Raw genomic sequence first — 20,874 nt, 5'->3', positions numbered from 1 at the left:
CCCCCAAAATATTCATCCTCTGTCCTTAAGTGTCTGAGCAACCAACATGGAAAACATCGAAAAATCACTGCCTCTGAGTATAAACAGAAGTCTATGACCTATAAGTAAGTCACAAAGGGGTAAGGAAGCAAAATCAGGTCTGTTGTCATCCACTGATGACTACACTATACTAAAGGTACAAGCCCGAGATACCGGTTTTAAATACATTTTACCTTGATTTTGTTTTTAGCCAGATCCAGGGCATATGGAAATTTCCAGGCCAGGGACCACACTGGAGCCTCAGCTGTGATCTACGCCACACCTGCGGCAACACCAGACCCTTAGCCACTGCACCCGGAACTGGGATCAAACCAATGGAGCCACAGAAACAAGGCCGGATCTTAACCCACTGCGCCCAAGCACTCACTCCTTATCTTGATCTTTAAAGAGCACTGACTGTAGTTTCAAAAGCTGTCATTCAGTGCCTAGAACTTGAATTGAAAGTGCCAGGTTAAGATCCAATATACTTGATTTTCAATACCTGACTTTATGATGCTATAAATTATCTCGGGATTCTTTTCCACTTATTTCAATTTTGAAAACTCACCTGAGCTCAAAATACTACATAAACCTATAAATTTATAGCTACGAATTTTTCTTTAACTTCTTCATATACTTTCTCAACACATAGCCCTCTCCCCCGTTAAGGATTAAATTCAAATTTATGGAGCAGTGGGCTCTTGAACGGTAATGCCGAAGCAAATAAAAATGTGAGGTCAAAACAATGAAGGACAGAAGAGGCCAGTACTTAAAAAGACTAGGTAAGAGTAAGAACAATAAGGTGACTGTTCCACCTGGTCAGCACATTACAAGAGTGTTTGTAAACAATGGTTCTACATGTTCTTTTAAAATATGAAATAAGCAACCACGTTTACATTAAAAGCAGAGCTAGGAGCTCCCACTATGGTGCAACAGGATCAGCAGTGTCTTGGGAGCACTGGGATGCGAGTTCGATCCCTGGCCCGGCACAGTGAGTTAAGGATCCAGCATTGCTACAGCTGCGGCTTACTTTGCAACTGCAGCTCGGATCTGATCCCTGGCCTGGGAGCAACATGTGCTGTGGGGTGGCACAAAAAAAAAAAAAAAAAAAAAAAAAAAAGGAAAGCTCAAGAAAATAAATCTTATGTGCTAAAAGCTAGAACAGACAGAAGTGAAAGCCATCATTAATAGCCTGTGATCATCAAAGACACTATACAGAAATTCCCAAAAAAGGTATTAAATCAATAAACTTAGGGATTTACAAGTGATATCTTACAATCTTTCTAAAAATGAAGTATCAACATGACCTTATTTTTACATTACTAACTATGCAATATAAGCCTTATTTCTGACTATTCTGAGATAAGGTATAAATGTGTACTTTACCTTAAATATGAAAGTGTGTCATGTACCCATTTCGAGATTCATTACTAGATTCACAAAAGGGAAAATCGGTTTTGAAAAATTGTTGCTTGTGAAGTTCATTTATGTTTTTATTTTAAAAAAAAGGCCAATACATTTCTTTTTCCTTTTCCACTTAGAAAAGTAATAATACAGATATAAATACAAAAACACAGTCTGTTCAATATAAAGAAACATTAAATAAGAAAAGCAGGTGGGAAAATGGAAGTGAGAAAGTTATACCTTGCAAAGACTTCGAAAGGGGGAGTTTGTCATCAACATCATCAGTTTCAGAAGGGCCTGCTTGGGGATACAAAGATAAGACTTCAAAAGTAATCCCCAAAATATATTTTGGGTCACTTCAGCAAACAAATTTGGGTGAGAGATATGGAAGAATACAGCCTTTTCATGAACCAAAAAAAGGCAAAAAAAAAAACAAAAAAAACTGACAAAATGAGTGGTGCCAATTTATGGTCTTAGTGAATGGAAAAAGTATGTTCAGACAAAGTCATATAAAGACAGTCAAAAGAAATTTTTAAAAATGACTAGACATGAAGTGAATGAAATGATATGTCTAAAATGGTGGATATGGGTTTTTTAAACAGTAAAATGCTCATAACAGCAAACTGCAACTTTTACTTCATACAGATTATAAGTGTAGGTATATCTTCCAAGGTGCATTTGTTTCTTCTGTGACAAATATCTGCTTAATATTTTATTATACTAAAGAAAGACGCAAAATCATATTCTTATATCTTCCTTAGAATCTCTAAAATCATGCAATTAAACTACCAATAAAGCTTAAATCACCACTGAAATACAAACATGACAAACTAACAATTCAGAAACCTCCTTCACAGCAGATCCATATATATTTAAATCATTTAACATGGGTTTTCCCAATTATTAACATATAGAATATTTGGAGTTAATTAAACATTCACAAAATGCTATAGAGGTTTTGACAACACACTTGCATTTATTTATCAAGATTTTAGGAGTTCCCGTCCTGGCGCAGTGGTTAACAAATCCAACTAGGTTGAGGGTTTGATCCCTGGCCTTGCTCAGTGGGTTAAGGATCCGGCGTTGCCATGAGGTGTAGGTTCCAGACACGACTCAGATCCTGAGTTGCTCTGGCTCTGGCATAGGCCAGAGGCTACATCTCCGATTAGACCCCTAGCCTGGGAACCTCCATATGCCGCGGGAAGAGGCCCTAGAAAAGGCAAAAAGACAAAAAGATTTTAGTGAAAATAAGAGATTTAAGAGAGAATAAAAATTGTTTTCTTTTTTTAAATTTTTATTTTATTTATTTATTTATTTTTAGGGCCACATCTGCAGCATATGAAGGTTCCCAGGCTAGGGGTCCAGTAAGAGCTGTAGCTGCCAGCCTATGCCAGGGCCACAGCAATGCTGGATCCTTAATCTACTGAGCAAAGCCAGGGATTGAACTCCAACCTCATGGTTCCTAGTCGGATTCATTAACCACTGAGCCATGACAGAACTCCCAAAAGTCAATTTATGTCAAGACTCATATTTTGTAAATAAACAATTATTTGGCTAGGTACAGAGATCCTGGTATACACCAATTATCTTATGTCTGTCTATAAACTGCAGAGTTCAAATACGCCACCGTTTATAAACAGTCAACATTTGTTAAAATCTCCCACATGACTGCATTTATAAATTTATCACAACTGCATCAATTCTTAACTTCTACCTTCTTTGTTGTTGGTTTTTTTTTTTTTTTTAGGGCTGCACCTGTGGCATTCAGAGCTACAGCTGCTGGCCTATACCACAGCAACATCAGATTCGAGCTGCCTCTGCAACCTACACCACAGCTCACGACAACGCTGGATCCTTAACCCACTGAGCAAGGGCAGGGATGGAACCCGCCACCTCAGGGTTCCTAGTCGGATTCATTTCCCATTTCCACTGTGCCACGACATGAATTCCTCTTTATTTCTACTTTTGAGGCTACGTTCTTAGGTATATACAAATCAATGATCATCTGATCAACTCAATGACTTAGCATATAAACGATAGAGTCTTATCCCCTTTTTCAGCTAAGCCTAAGACACACAGAGGTTCCAAGGCCAGGCACTGAATAAGGAAGTTTCTGGGCCACGGATTGAATCCCTGCCTCCACAGTGACCCAGCCAATGTAGGGCCTCAAATTAATGTTACTAAACTTGGTTTCAATTGGTTACTATTTGCCCAGCACACCTTCATGTACCGCCCTCCTGCTAAATTATCTACACTGTTTAATTTCACCCAGGTACGCTTTCATGGCACATTACTTAGGTTTTATTCATCCTGAGATGGACAACACACTTCACCCTCACACTCGACACTCTAGTGGTGTACACCAGTCACCGTAGACAAATCACACTTTCCCAGTGCTCACATCCGAGCACCTCTGAGGAAAATGGACAGGCACACAGAGATGTGTCCAAGCCTAGTTCGGAATACCAAAAGTTTTGGATGAAAACAAAAATGACTTTAAGAGGAAAAATGGACAAATGAACTGCAGTGTGATCACACACGTAACTACCACCATGATAAAGCATGCATGTGACAAAATAGGTAAATCTTGAAAATCTGTTTGTTTGTTTTTATGGCCACATCTGAGGCCTACGGAAGTTACCAGGGCAGGGACTGAATCTGAGCTGAAGCTTCGACCTAACGCCGCAACTGCAGCAACACCAGATCCTTCAACCCACTGCACCAGGCCGGGGATCAAACCCATGCCTCCACAGCACCCCAAGCTGCTGTAGCCAGATTCTTAACTCACTGCACCACAGCAGGAACTCCTTGAAAACCTGTACTGATTAACGACACATAAGAACATACATGAAACAACACACACATTATACCATTTGTGTCAAGCTTAAAAACTGAGACAATATCCAAGCATAAAATGTACTGCATGGACACACATACAAAGGCACTGCTGTGGGAATATATATGCTTTTAAAGTATAAAATCATTATCAGGAAGGATAACCTCAATTTCAAAATGGTTAACTCAGGAGGAATAGAGAAAAAATTAGGAACTGGGTAGACCTAAAGAAGGGTGTCACCATGTTACCTAAGTGAACATGTTATATATCATGTAAGATTTGATAAACTTGGGCAAATGTACGTGTCTGTAGGCTTTAAATATTTTATATTTTAAAGGCAAGAAATACAGCCAACTATCTGAATCTATGCATTCAAAACGGCAGATTTATCCAATCATGGACCAAAAATACTTAGAACCAAAAAAAACTCCAGAAAGTTCCCAAATGTAACTTGAATTTGTAGCATTTACACTATGTTAAATATTTAAGTAATCTAAAGACAATTTATCTAACATATGGGGAGGATATTTGTAAGTTATATGCAAATACTACACCATTTTATATAGTATTTTTGATTGTCTGTGGGTTTTGATACTGGGGGAGGCGGGTGTTGGTTGGGGGAAAGCCCTGAAACCAGCCCCCTGTGGATACTGAAGGTGACTGTATAACACGGCAATGCAAACAGACAATCTGTATGTACACGCAACAATATGCCTCAAAAATTTTATGATTGATAGAAGTCTGATATAAACAGAAGCTTCTCAAGCTTAGCAATATTGACATTTGGATCAAATAGTTAGTTTATTGCTAAGCTTGAGAAGCCCTGAGCTAGAATGACCAATAAAAATCAAAAATAAAAAAACAAGTACATAAATCAATAACTAAATGACTGACCTCACAAACATTAAAAAAAGAAAACTTAAGTCAAAGTAGACAAATTCCTTAAGATACAAACCACCAGCACTCAATCAAGAAGAAACAGATACACTAATAGAATGACCTATAACTATTAAAAGAAACTTTTAAAAAGTAGAGAAACAGTGGAAATGAATCTGACTAGCATCCATGAGGACACAGGTTTGATTCCTGGCTTCACTCAACGGGTTAAGGATCCGGCGTTATGGTGAGCTGTGGTGTAGGTCACAGACATGCTCAGATCCCGAAGTGCTATGGCTGTGGCGCAGGCCGGCAGCTTCAACTCCGATTCGACCCCTAACCTGGAAACCTCCATGTGCTGTGGGTACAGCCCTAAAATCACTAAAGACAATAAAAGGGGAGGGGAAACAAGAGTTCCTGCTGTGCTGGGTGGGTTAAGAAGCCAACATAGTGTCCATGAGAATGTGGATTTGATCCTTGGCCTTGCTCAGTGGGTTAGGTATCCAGCAGTGCCACAAGCTGCTGCGTAGGTCACAGATGAGGCTCAGATCCAGCATTGCTGTGGCTGTGGCACGAGCCTGGGAACTTGCATTTGCCACAGGTGTGGTCATAAAAAGGAAAAAAAAAAAAAAAAAAAAAAAAAACTTCCATTAGAGAAACCTCAAGGTCCAGGTGTCTTCATTGATACATCTGACCAAAACTACCTCATGATGGAGTACGATCAATTCTACAAAAAAATAGATTACTTCCCAAATCACTTAAGACAGTACTACCAAAACCAAATAAAGGCATGTACAAGAAAATTCTGACTAATAACTCTTAAGAATATTCAACGACATATAAAAAGAATATTATTCCCGATCAACATTTGAAAATTAATGCTGATGACCATTCCATTTTAACAGACTACACAAAATAATACAGTCATTTCAAGAGACACAAAAGAGGCCTTTCACAAAATTCATCATCTAGTCCCCATTTGGCAAACTCTGAACTGAAGAAAATGTCTTCAATCCGATGAAGGGCATCTACAAAAAACCCACACCTATCATAGAGAAAAAGAAAACAGTTTTCCTTCTAAAACTGTGAACAAGGTACGGAAGCCTGCTCACACTATTACTCAACATAGCACTAGGAGGGCCTAGCTGCAACTAACACAAGAAAACTAAGTGAAGAAATAATACTGTCTACTTAAGAAAATCCAAAATATTTTTCCAAAGAGTTGCTGTATGAGTAATGAATTTTAACTTGGTCACAAGATACAAGATCAGTATATAAAATTCAAATGTAGTTCCAAGATATTAGGAAGGAATACTTAGAGGGTGAACCTGTAAAAGAACAGTATACCATTTATAACAACGCTGAAAAACACTCAGTACTTAAGATATAAACCTTATGCAATAAGTACAAGATCTGTATACTGAAAACGAAGCACTGATTAAAGTAATCAAGGAAGAGCTCAACAGATATGCTCATGAATTGGAAGATTCAATGTTAAGATTTTCAACCTAGGAGTTTCCCGTAGTGGCTTAGTGGAAACAAATCTTACTAGTATCCATGAGGAGGGAGGTTCAATCCCTGGCCTTGCTCAGTGGGTTAAGAATCCAGCGTTGCCTGTGAGCTGTGGTGTAGGTCGCAAACACGGCTCAGATCTGGTGTTGCTGTGGCTATGGTGTAGGTTGGCAGCTACAGCTCTGATTCGACCCCTAGCCTGGGAACCTCCATATGCCAGAGGCGCAGCCCTAAAAGACCAAAAAAAAATAAAAAATAAAAAAAAATAAAAAAAATAAAATTTCAACCTAAATTATAATCTCCATCAAAATCCCCACAAGGTTTTTTGAACGAATCAATTTTTTAAATTTATATGAAAAGGAGCTAAAATAGGCAAAATAATATTGAAAAAGAAGAACAATTCTGGTGGACTGACAATCTGATTTTAAGACATACTATATAAACTATAATACTCAAGACAATGTAATTTTGACAAAAGGATATACATAGAGATCAGAATAACAAAATGTACCCAAGAAAACGGACAGATGTAAAGGTAATGCAATAGCACAAGACCAGTCGAAAACAAAAGGTGCTAGAAAAACCTGATATCCATACATGTAAGTTTGAACACGGCGTTTTGCACACTACACAAAAATTAGGTCTAAATCAATCACATACCTAAATGTAAAACTATAAAAACTTTTACAAAACAGAGAAGAAAAGTCTTTGTGATGTTGGGTCCAGCCAAGATTCTTAGCTATAAAACTTATGCACAATTGATACAAGGGGAAAAAAATCAGTAAGACGGACATCGTCAAATTAATCTAGTTGCATATCACATCACAGAGAATTTTTATTTAGAAATACAAAAATAAATGCCAAAGCTCAATTATTAAGAAAAATATTGAAATTGCATGTACTATATGTATCTCTTAGCCTAGATGAAAAACTAATTGCCTGGCTCCCCAGCCTCTTCAACTGAACTTATAATATTATCATTTCTGGCAAACTTCTCACTCTACAAACATCTAATTCTTATTACTCAGGCATTACCTTAAATCACTCATACTCTCTTATTCCAAAGGTGGACAAAAAAAGTTTCCATAAACATGACTGATAACAGCAAAGCTAAAAAGGTAATACTAAAGATTTAAGGCAGACTTTTTATTTTAAAAATTAAATGTGTTAAAAATATTTTATTAAGCAATATTAATTAAATATATGTACACATATTAGAGTCAGGTACCAAGAACTGTTATAAAGGCTAAATATTTTAACTTTTTAATTAAAAATTCTCAGAATTATCTCAACTTTCTGACCATGCAAATTACTAACGTCACAAGCAAGAAAACACTCAACGCTAACAGGTAAAAATTACAAAATTCACAAGGACACAATTTAATTTATATACATACAGACATTCACATGATTGCAAACCAGAACAAATTTCTTCTTAACTTTGGTAATACTCCAGAACGGATAAAGCCTTATTCTTTTAAATGAAGTAAACCTATTAAGCAAATGCAACTTAAAACCGGAAGGAGGCATCATAAGACACCCACTTAGAGCAGCTAAAAATAACAACGCAAACTGTACAAGTGCTGACATAGATGTGGAGCAACCAGAACCACTGTAACTGCCGATGAAAATGTAAAACAATGTAAAAGCACAATGGAGAACAGTTTGATGATTTCTTCAACAAAAGTTATATACCTACCACAGATCCCAGCTATTCGAGTTCTAGGAATCTACTCAAGAGAAATGAAGGCATATTTCCACACAAATGTTCATAGTAGCTTTATTGTTAATAGCCCCAAACTGGAAACAACCAAAATGTCCATCAACAGACGGAGGGACAAATAAATTGTAGTATAGCCATAAAATGGAATAACACTCAGCAATAAAATGGAATTAGCTCTTGATATATGCAACACTACGGATGGATGAATTTCAAAAGAATTATGTGAAATTTAGAAAGCCACAGCTGCCCAACCCAAGAAAACCGTACATACTTCATGGTGATTCCATTTTATGTAAATTTCTTTAAAATGCAAACTAATCTAAAACGACAGAAAATATATCAGTGGTTGGCTGAGGAAGACACTGAATTACTAAGGGACTTGAGGAAACTCGGGGGGGTATGGACATTTCATCATCCTGATTGCAGTGAAGATGGTTTTATGGGCATATACATGAACTGATCAGATCACATTAGTTCAAATGTTTAGTGTACTTTATGCAACTATAAAAACTAAACTCACCATACACTACAGAGGTTGCTCTAAACTAAAGCCCCTCGATGCATAAAAGCAAACTGCATTGTGAAACTATGACCTTTAATTCTTTCCTAATAATCAAGCAAATGTACAAAACAACTAAAACTTATTAATGTCTTATCTTTCATAGATTTTTAACATAATAAAAATGTGAATATAGTTATTTTTGTTGCACAAATAGAACTCTCCGAGGATCAAAAGATCTCTCATGCCATGCAAATAACTCTGGAAATTAGAATTGAATTCTAAATTGTGCCACAACTTTCTCTTGTCCTTTTAAGACTACTACTAATGGTTATTTAACATTTTCCCCATAGTTTATTTTATTGCCCCATTTTTTAAAATCTATTTTATTTCAGTAATAAACTATAAGCGTACATACTATTTAAGGACCAATCAATGAAACTATTAATATCAACGCATCTAAGGAACTCACATTACTTTTAACCACCAATAACTTCCGGAAAGAAAAACCATTTCAAGTACCTTGAATGTTATATTGATAGTAATCAGGATCTTCTGATTCTTCCTTTACTGTCACAGCTGCCATTTCCAGAGAAATACCTGTAAAGTAAATCGAATTATATAATTACACATCAGGGCATCCAGCTAGTGTAAGGAAATCCCTTTGGCTCTCCTATTAAGACAGGATAATTCATACATATTTTATGGGCTTCCAAAAGACGAGTTTCCTAGGTGGGAGGTGGACAAAAATCACCTAAAACCCAACCTAGACAAAGGTTTAACTACTACTGCTCTTCTGGGATTACTAATGTTAAACTCGTTCTGTCAAGCTTTTATCTTTGCAATTAAAGGTAATTAGTCACATTCTATTTTCACTCAATATTAAAAATACTTTCACAAACAACTGAAAAATTACCTATAAACATCAATTTTATTGTCTCAATATTCAAGAGTGAAGATGGCATACTTTTAACCATTTTAATACTAAGATACATTGATTTTATTAAGAATTTCTTAAAGAATTTGTTAAGAATCTTCTTTCTTAAAACTTTTTATTTTGCTTCTTCTTTTTAATGGCCACAGCTGCATCACATGCCAAGTTCCCAGGCTAGGGGTCAAATCGGAGCCGCAGCTGCCAGCCTACACCACAGCTACAGCAACGCCAAATCCTTAACCCACTGAGCAGAGCCAGAGATCGAACCCGCATCCTCATGGATACTAGCCAGGTTCTTAACACACTGAGCAACAATGGGAACTCCTCTTTCTTAAAACATTTAACTGAAGTGTAATTATGATGTATGCAACATTTGTTGGGTTTTTTTTTAACCAGAGGCTTGTGCTTTTTAGAGACATCAGTTAAATGAAGAATATAAACATTCTGAAAACATCTGGTTGCCATGATTCTCACTGTGACAAAGTAAATCCTTCAGAAAAGGGGGGAAAAAAAAATCTTGGGGGGAAGAGTGGAACTGAAGATATGGGCAGAATCAAGAAGCCTAAAAAACTAGCTCTATCACATAAATAATACCTTCGATAAGAGGATAAATAAAAATCAACCGCCACCTGATACGAAAGGAAAAAAAAAAAAACCCATCATCTCTGTTATTTTTGGCAAACACACATTACATGAACCTAATCACGCAGAAATATTAGATATTTTATTCAAAAGTGTCATGGTCACAGATGACAAGAAAAGACTGAGAAATCTGAAGACATCATTAATTTAAAAAAACCCACAAAACTTGAAAAGGGTTTGAGAATTAGTTAAGAGTAATTTAACTTCCTTGTTTTCTGATGATTATACTGTGCTAATGTGAGACAATACTACTTTCTTGTAAGAATCACATACAAACTAGTTAAAAGGAAAGAGGTCCTTATGTTATAAATGCAGATATTTTATTAGTTTGCAACAATTTCAAAACTAATATCTTTCCATTAAAAATTTAAGAGGTTACACTATTATTCATTTATTTCATCACATTTAGCTTTTCTCCAACTAACAAGCAGTCTGTCGTATGGATAGTTGCCTATCAGTGGATACAGACCTATTGCCTCACTCTTTTTAATGACATGAAATCCACTGATAGAGCCGCAAAGTGAAATGCTGTTTTTGCAAAGCAAAAATGAGTCGATGAACATGTGCATTTTCAAACCAGAGATATTACCAAAGTATCCTCTATAAGACACCAATAATTTATACACACATCAAAAATTTTTAGGAGGAGCTGCCTGGTGCCCTAGTGCTTAAGGATCTGGCATCGTCATTGCTGCGGTGCAGGTTCAACCCCCAGCCCAGGAACTTCCACATGACACAGGAGCAGCCAAAATAATAAAAAAAATTTAAAAAGAGTTTTTAAATCTGTTTACATAGTTTACTGAGACTGGACATGAGCAGAATTTAATGTCGGCCAATCTGAAAAGTGTGAAACTTGTCTTTCTTAGATTTTCATGCCCATTTCGTTACCTAGACTGAGCATTTTCTCTTGAATATTTGGTCGTTTATTTTCTGAAATAGCTCTTCCTAAGTAAAATAAAACAATCTTTTGTCATTTGTCTTGCAAAGAGCCATTTGCTGTGTCTTACACATCCCCTGACACGCTCTGGCTGATATTGCTACACCTATTTTTAGAATTTTTCCTTAGTCAAAATGAAAATTTTTTTGGCCTCTTTTGTGGGGATTGAAGCTGCACCACGGCAGTGACAACACTGGATCCCTAACCCACTAAGCCACCAGGTAACTCCCTTAGTCAAATTTTATGGCTTAGAAAGCTTTAAGGATTATTAATTTTTTAAATTGCTTTTAATTCATTTTTATTATATGCGGAATTTTTTTTAACACTTCTTGAAGAACAATAAGATTACAGCTGTTTTGTTTTCAGTGGTTTTCAGGTTGATTCTCTTCCGTTGTATAAGCATAATCCTATCGTCTATAAAGGTGAACGGTGCGCTCCATGTGCTCACACCTATACCTCCTACATGTCATGGTCTGGACATCCTGAGCACTGGGTAAGAAACAGGAAAACGTGCTAGAGCCCTGTGAGCTGTGCTTCCTGTGGCTCACTATTAAACACAGTGAAGGGCTTGCCATTTACACTTACACATAATGTTCCAGGCAATCACGTTAAGGAATTCTGCTGCCTTTCGGCATCCATCCAGATGAGATACTATTTCCAATTAGCTCAATAACATAAGGAAGTGAATCAAAAGATTCTCTATATGGAGGTCCCGTCATGGCACAGTGGTTAACAAATCCAATCAGCATCCCTGAGGATGCAGGTTCAATCCCTGGCCCCGCTCAGTGGGTAAAGGATCCAGCATTGCCGTGAGCTGTGGCGTAGGTTGCAAACATGGCTTGGATCTGGCATTGCTGTGGCTGTGGCGTAGGCCGGCATACCCATAGCACAGGAGCTTCAATATGCCATGGGTGTGGCCCTAAAAAGCAAAACTGAATAAATAAAGTTAAATTGAAGAAAATAAACCAATAAAATAAGTAAAATGTCCAAGGCCATGCCCAGTTCTAAAAGAAGCTAAGTAGTAAAAATCAATTTACCTTTATGATAAAGGTGGGAAAAGGAAAGAAGTATTAGAACTAAGTATTAAAATAATTATATCCTAATTTTCCATATGTTAATAGCCAATATAAAAACCAAACCTTAAAAGTACATGAAACAGGGAGTTCCCGTCGTGGCAATGGGGAAACAAATCCAACTAGTAACCATGAGGTTCCGGTTCGACCCCGGCCTCGCTCAGTGGGTTAAGGATCCAGTGCTGCTGTGAGCTGTGGCGTAGGTCACAGACATGGCTCTGATCTGGCGTTGCTGTGGCGTGGTGTAGGCCGGCAGCTGTAGCTGCAATTTGACCTATAGCTGGGAACTTCCATATGCCACACATGCAGCCCTAGAAGCAAAAAAAAAAAAAGAAAGAAAAGCACAAGTGATAAAAGAAAAACTTAGAAAACCGGAGTAGTCAAAATTAAAACTTCTGTAAGTGAGAAAGAGAAGGACAAACACCACTTATATGTAGAATCTAAAATATGGCACAGGAGTTCCTGTCGTGGCTCAGTGGTTAACGAATCCGACTAGGAACCATGAGGTTGCGGGCTCCATCGCTGGCCTTGCTCAGTGGGTTGGTTAAAGGATCCAGCGTTGCCGTGAGCTGTGGTGTAGGTCGCAGACGCGGCTCGGATCCCCCATTGCTGTGGCTCTGGTGTAGGCCGGTGGCTACAGCTCCGATTAGACCCCTAGCCTGGGAACCTCCATATGCCGCGGGAGCGGCCCCAGAAAGGGCAAAAAGACAAAAATAAATAAATAAATAAATAAAATACGGCACAAATAAACCTACCTATAAACAGAAACACACTAAGACACAGAGAACAGACTTGTGATGAGGGAAGAGGGAAGGAGTGGGATGACTGGGAGTCTAGGGTTAAAAGATGCAAACTATTACATTTAGAATGGATAAGCAATGAGGTCCTGCTGTAGAGCACAGGGAACTATATCCAAACTCTCGTGATAGACCATGATGGAAGATGAGAAAAGGGATATATTGGAGTTCCAGTCGTGGTGCAGCAGAAATGAATCCAACAAGGAACCATGAGGTTGCAGGTTCAATCCCTGGCCTAGCTCTGTGGGTTAAGGATCCAGCGTTGCCGTGAGCTGTGGTGTAGGCTGCAGACTCAGCTTGGGTCTGGCGTTGCTATGGCTCTGGTGTAGGCCAGCAGCAATAGCTCCTAAGTTAGCGCCCTAGCCTGGGAACCTCCATTTACCTCGGATTCGGCCCTAAAAAAAAAAGAAAACAAGAAAAGGAATGTATCAAAACCACTAGGAGATACCACCTTACACTAGCCAGAGCAGCCGTCATCAAAAAGTCTACAAACAATAAGCGCTGGAGAGGGTCTGGAGAAAAAGGAACACTATTACACCACTGGTGGGAATGCAAATTGGTGCACCACTGTGGAAAACAGTAAGGAGATTCCTCAGAAAACTAAAAAGAGAATTACTATTTGATCCAGCAATCCTACTCCTGGGCATCTATCCAGAGAAAACCATGACTCGAAAAGACACATGTAACTCCAATGTTCATTGCAGCACTATCTGCAATAGCCAAGACATGGAAACAACCTAAATGTCCATCGACAAGAGTGGATCAAGAACATGTGGTACATATACACGATGGAGTATTTATTACTCAACCATTAAAAGGAAAGAAATAACGACATCTGCAGCAATACGGATGGACCTAGAAATTATCATGCTAAGTGAAGTTAGTCAGGCAGTGAGACAACAACATCATATGCTGTCACTTACATGAGGATGTAAAAAAAGGACACAATGAACTTCTTTGCAGAACAGATATGGACTCTCAGACCTTGAAAAACTTATGGTTTCCAAATGAGACAGGTTGGGGGTGGGGGGATACACTGAGGATTTGGGATGGAAATGCTATAAAATTTGGTTGTGATTATTGTTGTGCACCTATAAATGTAACAGAATTCATTAAGTAATTTTTAAAAAGGAATGTCTATGTATGTATAACTAGGTCATTTTTTGTTCTATAGCAAAAATTGGCAAAACACTGTAAGTCAACTACGCTTTAATTAAAAAATACAAAAAAATTTTAAAACTTCTAGGCTTCAAAGGACATCAGCAAAAAGACCCACAGACTAAAAGAATGTATTGACACAACCTTTTTTCTTCTGGCCATACCTACAGCATTAAGTATGTTCTCAGGACAGGGATTGCAGCTGCAACGCAACCTGTGCCACAACTGCAGCAACACCGGATCCTTAATCCAATGCGCCAGGGCAGAAACTGCCACAAAATCTTATTTCTGATAAAAGACTTGTATCCAGGAGTTCCCATCGTGGCTCAGTGGTTAACAAATCCGACTAGGAACCATGAGGTTGCAGGTTCGATCCCTGGCCTTACTCAGTGGGTTAAGGATCCAGCATTGCCATGAGCTGTGGTGTAGGTCGCAGACGTAGCTCGGAACCCCCGTTGCTGTGGCTCTGGTGGAGGCCGGTGGCTACAGCTCCAATTCGACCCCTAGCCTGGGAACCTCCATATGCCGCAGGAGTGGCCCAAGAAGATGGCAAAAAGACTTGTATCCATAATATATAAGGAACTCTTTAAGGCAAGGAAGGAAGGGACGGAGGAGGAGGAAAGAAGGAAGGACAGCCCAACTAAAACATGGGCAAAAGATTTTAAAGGATATTTCATCAATGATACGTGGATGGCTAATGAGCACATACAAAGATGTTCAACGTCATTAGAAAAATGTGATTAAAAGCATGATAGACATGTAAAAAGACCAGTCATGGCCTGATCTAAGGGTGGAAAGAGAGATGAACAGGCATAGAGAGAGCATGGAGGAGTTTTAGGGCGGTGAAACTACACTGTATGGTCCTCTAATGGTGGAGACGTGTCATTATACATCATATGTTTGTCTGAACTCTGATGTAAACTCAAGGACTTCGGGTGAATATGGTTCATCAACTATAACAAGTGTAGCACTCTGATGCCTGTGTTAATAGTAGGGGAGGCTGTGCATGTTGGGGGAGGGAAGTAGAAGGTATATGGAACACTGCTTTCTGCCCAATTTTGCTGTGAAACTAAAGATGCACTAAACATAAAACGCCTATTTAAAAGCATAAAAGGAGTTCCTGTTGTGGCTCAGCAGGTTAAGAACCCGACTACAATCTATGAGGATGCAGATTTGATCCCTGGCCTCACTCAGTAGGTTAAAGGATCCAGCATCGCCACAAGCTGTGACACTGGTCGCGGATGGCACTTGGATCTGGCATTGCTATGGCTGTGGCGTAGGCTGGCAGCTACAGCTCCAACTCAGCTCCTAGCCTGGGAACCTCTATATGCCACAGATGCGGCCATAAAAAGACTAAATACATGAATAAATGAATAAATAAAAGCAAAAGAAAGGAAGGAAAGAGGGAGGGATGGGAAAAGAAGAAAAACCACTTGAATTGCAATAAACAAGAAAGACAGACAAAAACAAGTGTTGATCAAGCTATGGAAAAACTGAAACCCTCATACACAGCTGCAAAGAACATAAAATGATGCAATCACTTAGGAAAACAATTTGTTAGTTGCCTAAAAGTTAAGCAAAGAGAGAGTTACCAAAGACTCTCAATTCACTGCTATGTATCTACCCAAAGAAAATGAGGACACATAACCACAGACATGTATATGGATATTCACGTTATTGGTTTTTTTTGTTGTTGTTGTTGTTTTGTCTTTTTGCAATTTCTTGGGCCGCTCCCGCGGCATATGGGGGTTCCCAGGCTAGGGGTCCATTCGGAGCTGTAGCCGCCAGCCTACACCAGGGCCACAGCAATGCGGGATCCGAACCTCGTCTGCAACCTACACCACAGCTCACAGCAAGCCGGATCCTTAACCCACTGAGCAAGGGCAGGGACCGAACCCACAACCTCATGGTTCCTAGTCGGATTCGTTAACCACTGAGCCACGACGGGAACTCCTCACGTTATTGAAAACAGCCAAAAAGTGGAAATAACTCAAATGTCCGTCAAATGGCAAATGAATAAAGAAAAGGTAGCAATCCATACAACGGAATAGTATTCATATATGTTCCATTTATAGATGCTACAACTTTTCTGAAGATGGGCCTCAAATCATGATGAATAAAAGAAGCAAAACACCACATATTGTATGATTCTGCTTATATGAAAGGTTCAGATAAGACAATCCTATAAAACCTGAAAACAGATTAGTGATGGGAATAGAAAGTGACTACAAATGGGTACCAGGTTTCTGAGGTGATGGAAATGCTCTAAAACTTGGCTGTGGTGATCATTACAAAACTCTATCTATTTACTAAACATCACTGAATTTCACATTAAGACAGGAAAATTCTTTATTATAATTTCAGTAAAAAGCCTATGAAATAACAATATAAGCATGACACTTAAAAACAAAGAATTAAACACCAAAAACAGCTTAGAGTTTCCTTGTAGAGTAACAAAATGGGACTGCAAAGGGAAAAAGGAGAATCAAAAGGATATTACATTGACTTTTTTATGTTGACTTTTATTAAAAAATAATGTAGAACTAGATGACATTTATTATTATTCCCGTGCAATTGAAAAAACTAATAAATTTTGTTTACAGGAGTTGCCATTGTGGCTCAGCAGTAAGAAACCTGACTAGTACCCAAGAGGATGCAGGTTCAATCCCTGGCCCTACTCAGGGGTTAAGGATCCAGTGTTGCCATTAAGCTGCAATGTAGGTCGCAGACAAAGCTCGGATCTGGTGTGGCTGTGGCTGTGGCATAGGCTGGCAGCTACAGTGCTGATCTGACCCCTAGCCTGGAAACTTCCATATGCCGTGTGGGTGCAGCCCTAATAAGGAAAAAAAAATTTTGTCTACAAACATATAATTGGAAATGAATTTCTAGTAATTTATCAAACGAATTACTATCTTTTGTGGTATTAGTATCATATGGTATGTATCATTAGGAAACAATTCACCACTGGAATAAATTTGTTCTACTTCTCACCAAAACACTAAGTAATGAGTCAAAATATAACCGTATACATTACAGAAAAGGCTTCATTTCAGTTTCACGATTGGTTGTAACAGCACTAGTACAGGAGTTCTCAATGTGTACAGTGAGTTAAGAACCTGACTTTGGCGGCTCGGGTCACTGCAGAGGCACAGGTTCAATCCCTGGCTCAGCACAGTGGGTTAAAGGAATTGGCACTGCTGCACAGTGGTGTAGGTTGCAGCTGTGGCTTGGACTCAACTCTCTGGCTGGGAACGTCCATATGCTGCAGGTGTGGCCATTAAAATAAATGAATAAATAAAGGCACTACTAGTACGTACCAGAATCTTCTGTGGGTTCAGTTTTCACTTTGATGGGGCCACAACTGCAAGGAAAAGAAGCTCTGATGAAGCTCTGCCTTATGAGGGCCACTCACAGAGTAAGCATTCAAACGGCCTGGATTCCAACAAATAAACTCACTCACCTGATCAAGCTCAATGCACAAGTGACTTGCTTAAGATATTTATTCTGACAAAAATATGACCTGTCAATTTAATTTAGTACTTTTAATTCCAATCAACCTTTTCTGAGGTGGGGAAGGAGTACAACAAAACAAGAGACTAGAAAATTCCATTGTATAAAGAACCTTCCATCACGTCAGCTTCACTCAGGAAATATTACCATTCAAAACTAATCACATCAAAAAGTGCATTTTCATAGGACCCCCACATGATTCGATTTTTGCTATTCTAATACCCGAATGATCTCAACACTAAACTTGATGAGGGGTGGAGGTTCATTAGTGCTAATGAAACACGCGTTACCTTCCACCTGGAGAGAGCATTGACCTTTCAGTATCTGTTACCATCACACGACCACCTATGTACAAAAAAAAAAAATTAGATTTAGATTTTGCCAATGCTTTAAGTACAACTAACATTTCCAAAGTTCCTAAATACAGAATGAAGTGGGGGAAGGGAGTTCACAGCTCAGGGTCTTTAGAATTGAGTGCTGTGTTAGTTTAAAAGAGTGTCCTGGAGTTCCCGTCGTGGCTCAGTGGTTAACGAATCCGACTAGGAACCATGAGGTTGCGGGTTTGATCCCTGGCCTTGCTTGGTGGGTTAAGGATCCAGCGTTGCTGTGAACTGTGATGAAGGTTGCAGATGCGGCTTGGATCTGGCGTTGCTGTGGGGCTGTGGCGTAGGCCGGCGGCTACAGCTCCAAATGGACCCCTAGCCTGGGAATCTCCATGTGCCGCGGAAGCAGCCCTAGAAAAGGCAAAAAGACCAAAAAAATAAAAAATAAAAAAAATAAAAATAAATAAAGAATGTCTTTTGAGGAGTTCCCATCGTGGCTCAGTGGTTAATGAATCCGACTAGGAACCATGAGGGTGCATGTTTGATCCCAGGCCTCTTTCAGTGGATTAAGGATCTGCCGTTGCCATGAGCTGTAGCGTAGGCTGCAGATGCAGCTCGGATCCCAAGTTGCTGTGTCTCTGGCTGGCAGCTATAGCTCCAATTAGACCCCTGGCCTGGGAACCTCCATATGCCGCGGGTGTGGCCCTAAAAAGACACAGCATTGTGGCTGTGGCGTAGGCATCTGCAACTCCAATTCAACCGTTAGCCTGGGAATTTCCATATGCCTCGGATAGGGCCATAAAGAGAAAAAAAAAATTTAAAAATATGTTTTTAAAAACTTTCGTTCTTCCACATAAGACAATTAGGGATGATGATCATCTAATAGCCTTTACATCCTCACCCATGAGAACCCTTTTTTTTTGTCTTTTGAGGCCCACACCCACAGCATATGGAGGTTCTCAGGCTAGGGGTTGAATTGGAGCTGTAGCCACCGGCCTACGCCAGAGCCACAGCAACACCAGATCTGAGCCATGTGTGCATCCCACGCCACAGCTCACGGCAACACCGGATCTTTAACCCACTGAGAGAGCCCAGGGATCAAACCCACAAACTCATGGTTCCTAGTCAGATTTGTTTCTGCTGAGCCACGACAGGAACTCCAAGAACCCTCCCTTTAATGAAAAAGATTTTTTTCTTTTGGCCACACCTGCGGCATGCAAAAGGTCTCAGGGCAGGGGTTGAACTGGCACCACAGCAGGGGTTGAACTGGCACCACAGCAGCTGCCCAAGCGGCCAAAGTGACAATGACAGATCCTTAACTCACTGAGCTGCCAGAGAACTCAAAAAAAGACCTAATTTTTATCAGTGAAACAAATACAGCACATAGTATTACTCTAATAATGAAGAATAAGACTAGATCTGGCTCAGAAGAACTGGAAAACAGTGATTGTAACAGTTACAGGGTTCTTTTCGGGGTGGTAAGATGGGTGATAGCTGTATGTCTTGTAACTATACTAAAATCCACTGTTTGAAAAAATGAAAAAAGAAAGAAGTTCCCTGGTGGCTGAGCAGCTAGCCATCCAGCATTGTCACTGCAGCAGCCCGTGTTGCTTTTGTGGCGCAGTTTCCATCCCTGGCCCAGGGAACTTCCACATGCCGCAGGTGTGGGCCACAACAAATCGAAACAAAACAAAACCTTGCACTCAAAAATTCACACTGTCTCTGTAACAGCCAATAAATGGAAACCCAAATTTTCATGGGCAAATTGTAGTTTATCTATCCAGAAGAATACTATCAACGAAATAAATAAAAAACATCAATACGTGAAGCACAAATAAATTGCAAAAGAAGAAGCCAAACAAACAGAAAAAGGAGTATACAATTTAAGATTCCATTTTTAAGAAACCTAGAAAATGTAAACAAACCTGTACTGAAAACACGATGAGCGGTTGCCTGGGGACGAGTTAGGGGGGAAAAAAGGAGGAATTACCAAGGGTATGAGTAGTGGGGGTGAAAAGATGTGAGGATGTGATGATCCTGACTGTAGTGATGGTTTTCTCAGTGTATCTAGGTCATAACTCGGCACAGCTGCCGGCCTACAGCACAGCCACAGCAACTTGGGATCCAAGCTGCGTCTTCAACCTACACCGCAACTCAAGGCAACGACGGATCCTTAACCCACTGAGTGAGGCCAGGGATCTGAACCCTCGTCCTCATGGATACTAGTTGGATTCATGACCGCTGAGCCACGACAGGAACTCCTTTTAATGCTTTAAATATGTGTACTTTATTGTATGTCATTCCTATCTCAAAAAAGCTATTTTTGGTTGTTGTTGGTTTTGGTTTGTAGGCTTTTGGGGGGCACATCTATGGCATACGGACATTCCCAGGCTAGGGATAGAATCCAAGCTGTTATTTTTTATTTATTTATTTATTTTGTTTTTAAACCACCTTTTCTAAGGCCACTCCCACGGCATATGGAGTTCCCAGGCTAGGGGTCTAATCGGAGCTGTAGCCACCGGCCTACACCACAGCCATAGCAACGTGGGATCCGAGCCAAATCAGCAACCTACACCACAGCTCAGGGCAACGCCAGATCCTTAACACACTGAGTAAGGCCAGGCATCGAACC

At 39.5% G+C, this 20,874-nt stretch overlaps 1 protein-coding gene across 7 annotated transcripts in view; it reads right to left on the bottom strand.

Moving 5' to 3' along the window:
• GTF2I (general transcription factor IIi) overlaps positions 1-20,874 on the bottom strand; it is a 154,499-nt gene that overhangs the window by 51,591 nt on the left and 82,034 nt on the right. For 3 of the 7 annotated variants that reach the window (XM_021086344.1, XM_005661994.3, XM_005661991.3), the window contains exons 7-9: positions 18,210-18,264; positions 17,727-17,770; positions 9,391-9,468 (exon numbers count right to left, since the gene is read on the bottom strand). In XM_021086344.1, the coding sequence (XP_020942003.1) occupies positions 9,391-9,468; positions 17,727-17,770; positions 18,210-18,264 (177 nt within the window). Of the gene's footprint in view, positions 1-1,662; positions 1,723-9,390; positions 9,469-17,726; positions 17,771-18,209; positions 18,265-20,874 lie in introns of all 7 variants that reach the window. The other 4 variants (XM_005661989.3, XM_005661992.3, XM_005661990.3 and 1 more) reach the window with 2 other exon arrangements.

Source organism: Sus scrofa, chromosome 3 (genome assembly GCF_000003025.6).
Source record: "Sus scrofa isolate TJ Tabasco breed Duroc chromosome 3, Sscrofa11.1, whole genome shotgun sequence".
Classification (NCBI taxonomy): domain Eukaryota; kingdom Metazoa; phylum Chordata; class Mammalia; order Artiodactyla; family Suidae; genus Sus; species Sus scrofa.
Note: the sequence above shows the minus strand (reverse complement) of the source record. Positions and strands in the feature narration are given on the sequence as shown.